Here is an 8,551-nt window from a genome sequence, read left to right as displayed (position 1 = left end):
TTTTTTGCATACGATTTCACAAGAGAAAAAAAATTATTTATCAGCGTGACAATTAGCATTACATTGCAGTAAGAGGTGCAATCTGTGCATAATTTTGTGAATCACAATAATAAAAGCATAAATTACATTTTTGCTTATTTTACATATTTTCACCATAGTTGCGATTTTGTGCACCCAACAAATATGTTCGAATTATATACAATTGTTCTTTTTATATAGGTATATATGTATATTCTCCTTGTTAGAAGATTTTAGAACAGTTAGTTAAAAAAATTGTTAATAATACATCGAGAACTTAATCTTTTGCGATATGTGTATTAATAGTGCAATAAAACAGAGCAACAACAGTGTTAAATCCCCAGTAATATATGATTTTCGAGATGAGAGATATGTGAGTGTAAAAAACACGAAGAGTTCACAAAATGGTGTCAGAAAAAAATGTGCGTTATCACAGATGAAAACGTAGCAATTAAAAAATGTCATACAATAAATTGTATGAACATTAATGACAAAATTTGACTATCACTCTGAAAACGAAAATGCAAAATAAAATATTTCTCTGAAATTGTAACTTATCATTTTATCACATAAAAATATTGAAAATGCTTTAAAATAATAAAACTTCGAATGTGTCAATGATCACGATGATTGTATAAAATTTATGTTGTTCCATGTCTATAAGTTGTATGAATATGGAGGAACTGAAACAATAAATCAAGATCTTGTAACGGGCTTTCAACTGGAGTTACTTCTATTCCCAAATATACGATAACTCTCGATAATTACGTAAGTAACTCTACAAGCTCTGAGATATACTAACTTGCAGCCTAGTAGCAAAATTGTATAAAAATCGGATTTTAAGCTACTGTATAATGATCATAATTCTACATCTTGATGATCTACCGCCATTACTTCTACCGTAAATACTTTCGAACTTACACTGTAGTTAATACATCAAACAACGAAATGACTTTCAACTTTCGCTGAGGAGATTTAACAGACTTATCGACGATCATAAACATGTATCATAATAATTACACTTGTGCATAATTGAAAGCATTCTTAGCTATATTCTCAATACTGAAATGAAATATACTTTTTAAATATGCTTGTACATATTATCGGTCTCATAGTCTTCAAAATAATTTCATTTCTGAGAAAAAAGTACCCTAGGTAAATGATTAATTGGTACATGCAAGAATATAAAACTAAAGATAAATTTAAATCTTATCGTTGTTATTTTCTTTTCACGAAAGAGTAAAAATTTATTTACTTTTTATCAACGTTCCTTTCATTCACCCCTTACTGCAATCCTTTAGATCGATGCTTTCATTAATGCAGTACAAGTAAATTAAAGAACTTGCACATACCTCAGCTTTCAATTCTGCAACTTTATCCTGTAATTCTCTTACTCTCTCACTGTCATCTAAATTATTCCTAAGCTCACCTTCCGCATGCATCTCTTCATTCTAAAAAGAAGTAAAAACAATAAAAATTTTCCATAACTTTATACAAATAATTATATCGTAATATTCGAAAAGAGTAGTACTTTTAATTCAAGAAGAGATATTTTCTGGGTGAGTTCTGCCACTTGCTGCGCATGCTCTGCATCGCGTATCCTAGCCATCATGGCCTCGTCTTTCATCTTCGACTCCAAGTCGGAATACTTATGTTGTTGCTCCCGTAGTTTGGCAGTAAGTTCCTTTTCCCTAGCTAAAGCAGTTTCCAGGTCCTCCTCAAGTAACTTCCCACCTTCGTCTTGCCGACGAAGTTGATTCGTGGCGACCTGGACTTGAGTTTCAAGCTCCATGACCTTAAGTCTAAGCTCCTTCACTTCCGTTAAAGCTTCCATTTCACGAATCCTAGTTGTCATCAAATCTTCCTCGAACTTTTGCACCTCGTGACCCCTGTTCTCCCAGAAGAGAAGTTTCTTCGGCGTAGAATCGCTCGCAGGTTGATTCTGAGCGGAACGATGTTCTTGCAGATGCCTTTGCCAGGTACTGCTCAATTCCACCACTCTTTGCCGAAGATCCTAATAAATTTCTTACGTTATGATAACTTTATGAAGCACACACATACGCATTAACCTTCAGAAAATCTTAAACGATTCTTTCTAAACACTAGAATCGACGGAGATGTGAAAAACAAATTACCTTCAATGAAAGATTAGCCTCTGCTTCTCGTAGTTTCACAGCGATCAGTTCTTCTTGCAAGTGAGCAACTGAATTATCTGGCGTCGATTCACGCAGCGTCTTTTTATCTTGCTCCAGCTCTTGTATTCTTGCCCTGAGTTCTCTTATCGTTGCATCGTTTTCCGCCTCGTGCAACCGAACCCTTACCAATTCCTCTTGCAAGCATTGTATCATCTCCTCTTTCTGCGACAACGCTTCCTGCTTCAGTAAAATTTCATCTAGAGAGGACTGCTTCGATGTCACATTCTCTTCTAACAGAACGGACAAAGATCTCAATTCCTCGTGAGCTTGCTCCAGCTGGTGACTGGTCTCGAGATGCGTGTGTCGAAGTGCTGCTAATTCCCTTTGTACAACGAACGCGGTTTCCTCCTCTTCCGCGCGGGAAACTTGACCTCTGACTAATCTATCCGCCAATTCCGCGGACTCAGCTTCCAAGAGTTCTGTTCTTTGCCTAAGTAACCTATTCTCGGCCCTAAGCCTACGCAGCTCGACCATTTCCTCTTGCTCTTTCATTTTCAACACGGTATAATCTTTCTCTAGCTTCTTCATTCTCTTCGGATTTATTTTCATACCATAGGAAAGACACATGAGACCATCGGGATCTTTCTCGGCTCTTCCAGGTAGCTGTTTCTGGAAGAACTACACGCGAAACAACTGGTAAATATTAACAAGAAGCAAACGTAGATCCACGTGTATGTGGGGGAAAAACATTGTTTCTTAAATGGTCAAGTTTGCAATGCTCCGTTTCTCTTCTACAAACATGTACAATATAAGGTTTATTCTTTTTTCTTTTCTTTTCCTTTACAAGGTTCTTATCTGTAGACAAGACGTAGAATTCTGATTATAAGAATTACCTTCAACATGCCCTCCATGTCCAAGCTTAACAAATCTTCCTTGCCTAAATGCAACATGGCCAGCGCAACTTTGAAAATAATTTCCATGCCTTCGGACAGAAATACGTCAAAAATGCGGCAGGCCAGCGGTAGGCTGAGCGCTGTGGTGAAAAGCGTAAGAAACCAAGACGATGCGTACATCGAGGTGTGAAAACCTTGAGCCGTAAAATGAGCGTGTAACTCGGGATGCGTGTCAGCAACTAAATGTTCTAGCTGATACATGCACACCCCTAATTCAGCCATACTCGGCTTGAACATGTCTCGCAAACGATACTCTTGCATAAGCGCTACCAGTACAGCGAAAGCTTCTTCCTCTGGCATTTGCTGTAACAACAAATTGATATACCTATTTATTTCTGATCGACTGTGAACGGTAAAACTCATCCCACGTTTTCTATTTTCTTTATCAATTTTATTCTCTAATTTTTTTCCCCTCTAACCCCTCTCAAACATTAAAGTGTACCTGCATAAGGAGTAATCCTACAATAAATCCCGAACCTTGACAGTATCCCACTTCACGATCATGAAGACTATACGCTTTCATAACGTTAAACAGACTCTCCTGGCCAAGACCGTCTTTCTCCTTAAAGAAATCATGCTCAGGATACGTTCTGGCTATATCCCTCCTGATTATCCTTTCACATGCGGACGTGGCCTTGATATACTCAGCGAATTGCTTTTTCACAGGAGAGTCATGAGCACCACTTAGTAGTTGCCAAACAATACCTCTGCAATGATGAACACGAATCAGTTTTCTTTTTCTTTTTTATTCTTTTTTTTTCATATGTATGTTTATAGAAAGACTTTTTTACATAATCTAAAATGACTGATGAATCTGATGAATTTTATGATTCTTCTAGAATGATTTTCTTTGTAATGTTGATTACCTAAAATGATGAGGTATTCCTTGACGTACTAATTCTTTGACGAACTCTTTCCTCTTCTTCCAATGAAAATCCCAATCAGCGACGATATGACCCCATAGGGTCCACGTATTTTCTTCACCATCAGCTGAGTTGTGGCGTCGGGGTGCAGCATCGCCGTTTCCTCCGCTGCCCCCCGACGCCACCGACACCTGCGATGTGTCGGAACCTTTCCTACTGTGATTGCTTTGGAGCGAGTTCAACGACTTTGCATCCGATTCGATAAGCCTGTTATTATATCAAACTCTTAAGATACGCACTTCAGCTTAATACAGAGTCGCGTTTAAGAAAAAAAAAAGAAGAAAAAGATAGTTGAGTGGTAACATATGAGATATTTGATTGTACAAACATAATAGAAGTACATCGTTTTTCTGTTTGCTTCTTAGAAAACTAAACAAATTAAAAGACTTTTTATCAATTGATAGCTGATAAGTTTGACACAATATTACGCTTGAGGTTATTATTTCATTTTCTAGGTCGAGCAGAGTCGCAACGTAACAGAATTCTTTTTTTACTAACAAATGCCAGTCGTTTGTTTTTTTCATTACTTTCAGAAACTCTAAGTTAGTAACAATATGATTCCTTAGAAAACCATGTTCATATGTTACAACCCAAGAATTACAATTACTACACTAATTAATGCAAGAGTATATATTGTTCCTCACAGATGTGTGCTTATGTATCACTTAACTTTAAGACACAAAACGTAAATACATGTAATTAAGCAAAGACTGCCAGTTCAATACGAGAACATACTATCCAGGATAATTACAGGATCTCCTATCTTTCAAAATAGGGTGAACTAAATTATCAAGAATGAGAAGAAGGTACCTCGATATTTGATCAATTTCAACGAAACCTCCTAGGTAACTAAAAAGATCTACAGAAGAAGAAAAAAGCCTAATATTATGAAATCCTCATATATCTTACGATTTTATGAAATATTTAGCAGTAAAAATCATGCTTCACGCACTAGTTCATCCGAGTATCCAACTATTTACAATTCCTCTAGTGGTAACGCGATAGCTCAATACCAATCTTACAGAAACTTTTACAAAACATTCTGCCAACTCATATCTCTGTTCACAAGATAAAACTGTACAATTCCCTATCTATCACACAAAGTTTCACAGAAATTGATACCAGCATTGCAACGTTACACCGCCCCGCTAATTCTCTCCATCGTTCACGTATAATCTATCCTAATTACAATTGCAAATCGTTCCTTTTTCTCATTCACAAATAGCCGTGATCCTGTAGTTATCATGAATCACCCTACTTAACATACATCATTGAACGTATATAATAAAAGCGGCGTAATGAAATAATACATAAATATGTATATATATGTATATCTAAAGCACTGTTGTTTTATTCGCTTGGCGCATGCATTCGACGACAGGGTGAAATGTTACACTGTGACAATTCACCTATTGGCTTCCTCCAGCTTAGCTAATAGAGCCAGCTCGTCGGTGGGTATTTCCTTCGACGAGTTTATCCTCTCTTCTTCAGATGAAATTGGCGGCGTGCTCGGAAGTATCTTGCTCGACTGATTGTTGTTCTGACCGGTCTGGTGTACCGTGGTGCATAAACACAACACGCTCATCACCTGCGGTCCATAACGTGATAATCCTAATTGTCCGGCTGCCTGCTGCTTCTCTTGACCCCTGCAAAAATCATCATTCGTTTCAGTTCACTTGCTCAGTGGAGGGGTGACGTAACAGAGATTACATTAGCCTTTCACAACCTACACCGCCGCTACTACATGTTCAAGACTTCCTAGTCGGAGGAGCTGACATAAGTGGTGTCCTTTTATCGAATAATATACATCAAAGCTTCCCGAGTGATGGGCGAACTAAGATTGAAATCTTAGAAATCTTATACAACACAAAAGGTGAGAAAATATTGAGAAAAAAAGACATTCAACACACCGGAAGTATCTATTTCTGTTTCTCTGCTTTAAGAATTGTTGCCACTTTTTCTACTTTTTCATTCATAGAAAATGGAGGGAGAATGGATGAGATTAATTGCGAGTGAGAGTCACAATTGGAAAAACGAAAGTGTACAGTTATAAATAACGATCATTTTCTATTTCGATTGAATTATTTCTCTATGCAGTTGGAGAGATCATCGATAAGATGCGTCGAGTCTCCTCTCACATTTTTCCTTTTTTGATTTTATGAAATATTTAGCAGTAAAAATCATGCTTCACGCACTAGTTCATCCGAGTATCCAACTATTTACAATTCCTCTAGTGGTAACGCGATAGCTCAATACCAATCTTACAGAAACTTTTACAAAACATTCTGCCAACTCATATCTCTGTTCACAAGATAAAACTGTACAATTCCCTATCTATCACACAAAGTTTCACAGAAATTGATACCAGCATTGCAACGTTACACCGCCCCGCTAATTCTCTCCATCGTTCACGTATAATCTATCCTAATTACAATTGCAAATCGTTCCTTTTTCTCATTCACAAATAGCCGTGATCCTGTAGTTATCATGAATCACCCTACTTAACATACATCATTGAACGTATATAATAAAAGCGGCGTAATGAAATAATACATAAATATGTATATATATGTATATCTAAAGCACTGTTGTTTTATTCGCTTGGCGCATGCATTCGACGACAGGGTGAAATGTTACACTGTGACAATTCACCTATTGGCTTCCTCCAGCTTAGCTAATAGAGCCAGCTCGTCGGTGGGTATTTCCTTCGACGAGTTTATCCTCTCTTCTTCAGATGAAATTGGCGGCGTGCTCGGAAGTATCTTGCTCGACTGATTGTTGTTCTGACCGGTCTGGTGTACCGTGGTGCATAAACACAACACGCTCATCACCTGCGGTCCATAACGTGATAATCCTAATTGTCCGGCTGCCTGCTGCTTCTCTTGACCCCTGCAAAAATCATCATTCGTTTCAGTTCACTTGCTCAGTGGAGGGGTGACGTAACAGAGATTACATTAGCCTTTCACAACCTACACCGCCGCTACTACATGTTCAAGACTTCCTAGTCGGAGGAGCTGACATAAGTGGTGTCCTTTTATCGAATAATATACATCAAAGCTTCCCGAGTGATGGGCGAACTAAGATTGAAATCTTAGAAATCTTATACAACACAAAAGGTGAGAAAATATTGAGAAAAAAAGACATTCAACACACCGGAAGTATCTATTTCTGTTTCTCTGCTTTAAGAATTGTTGCCACTTTTTCTACTTTTTCATTCATAGAAAATGGAGGGAGAATGGATGAGATTAATTGCGAGTGAGAGTCACAATTGGAAAAACGAAAGTGTACAGTTATAAATAACGATCATTTTCTATTTCGATTGAATTATTTCTCTATGCAGTTGGAGAGATCATCGATAAGATGCGTCGAGTCTCCTCTCACATTTTTCCTTTTTTTTTTTTTTTTGTGAAAGAGGAATTGTAATTAAGGAAAATTTCATTAACGAATCCACGGTTCGTCGTATCGTTCACGGGAAATTAATAGGTTGAAGTGATGGACGAGTGGGGAGATCCTCCACGGATCGAGAATCCCCCTAATTAAAGCGTCGAAAAAACTCGCGTGGTTTTCGAAACCAGCCGCGAATTTCCACGGGGAAGGTTCGAATAGAAGAACGTTCATTACAGACAAACTCTCTGGCGGTCCCTTTCTCTCTCCTTCGTTTCTCATTCTGTCTGAAACTGTTGGCTCCGACGTTCGTTAAACCTCAATTAACGTGTTCATTCTACCTTTTCGACGTTTTATTTCGTGTCCATCGCGCCGCCGCTGGTGCCAGCAAACCACGAAGAACCATCGAGAAATTTTCACTTCTTCAACGCACGCAGACTTTCGATCGGTGGAAAATATTACACTCCAAGTCCAATCCAACCGAGACCTCGACGGACACCCGGTGAATTACTTTCGATCTTTCCACGAAGCGCTCGTCGCGGGCCACGATTTTCCAGCGATTTTCCGCGGTGCACGTTCACGTTCGACGATCAGAGGCATCGTTTTTCTTTACTTTCTTTTTCTTTTTGGGAATATTTCGCCGGTTCAGGGTACAGCTGGATTATTACGCTGAAATGATTAGCACGATGACGAAGTTTAATGGAGACGAAGTAGCGTTGCAGGGAGTTCAATTGAGTTTGATATTCGGTAGAATCATTTTCTGAGATTAACAATTTTCTAACTTTTCCAACATAAATTTTGCAATTTTGTAATTTTCTATTTCTTTGGATATTCAAATAATTGTGACGATGACGAAGATTAATACAGACAAAGTAGCATCGAAGAGTACTCAATATTGAATTTGAAATTCGGCAAAATTATTTTCTGAAATTATCAATTTTCTAATTTTTCTAAATTTGTAATTTTCTATTTTTTTTTTATGTTAAATAACTAGGACGATGATGAAGAATAAAACAGAGACAAAGTGGCGTCGAAGAGAACTCAATATTGAATTTGAAATTCGGCAAAATTATTTTCTGAAATTATCAATTTTCTAATTTTTCTAAATTTGTAATTTTCTATTTTTTTATATGTTAAA

General features: G+C 37.6%; 1 protein-coding gene across 2 annotated transcripts in view; it reads right to left on the bottom strand.

The window, feature by feature from the left end:
* Positions 1-8,551, bottom strand: part of LOC108570704 (ecotropic viral integration site 5 ortholog) — a 23,102-nt gene that overhangs the window by 4,296 nt on the left and 10,255 nt on the right. Inside the window, exons 1-8 of one of the 2 annotated variants that reach the window (XM_017932601.1) lie at positions 7,755-7,846; positions 6,682-6,918; positions 3,973-4,236; positions 3,549-3,813; positions 3,047-3,409; positions 2,154-2,831; positions 1,550-2,032; positions 1,371-1,469 (exon numbers count right to left, since the gene is read on the bottom strand). In XM_017932601.1, the coding sequence (XP_017788090.1) occupies positions 1,371-1,469; positions 1,550-2,032; positions 2,154-2,831; positions 3,047-3,409; positions 3,549-3,813; positions 3,973-4,236; positions 6,682-6,918; positions 7,755-7,819 (2,454 nt within the window). In that variant the 5' untranslated portion in view covers positions 7,820-7,846. Of the gene's footprint in view, positions 1-1,370; positions 1,470-1,549; positions 2,033-2,153; positions 2,832-3,046; positions 3,410-3,548; positions 3,814-3,972; positions 4,237-6,681; positions 6,919-7,754; positions 7,847-8,551 lie in introns of those variants that run through there. The other variant, XR_001891367.1, reaches the window with a different exon arrangement.

The sequence above is a fragment of the Habropoda laboriosa genome, unplaced genomic scaffold, assembly GCF_001263275.1.
Source record: "Habropoda laboriosa isolate 0110345459 unplaced genomic scaffold, ASM126327v1 scaffold87, whole genome shotgun sequence".
NCBI classification, from domain to species: Eukaryota; Metazoa; Arthropoda; class Insecta; order Hymenoptera; family Apidae; genus Habropoda; species Habropoda laboriosa.
This window is presented reverse-complemented; position numbering and strand designations above follow the sequence as displayed.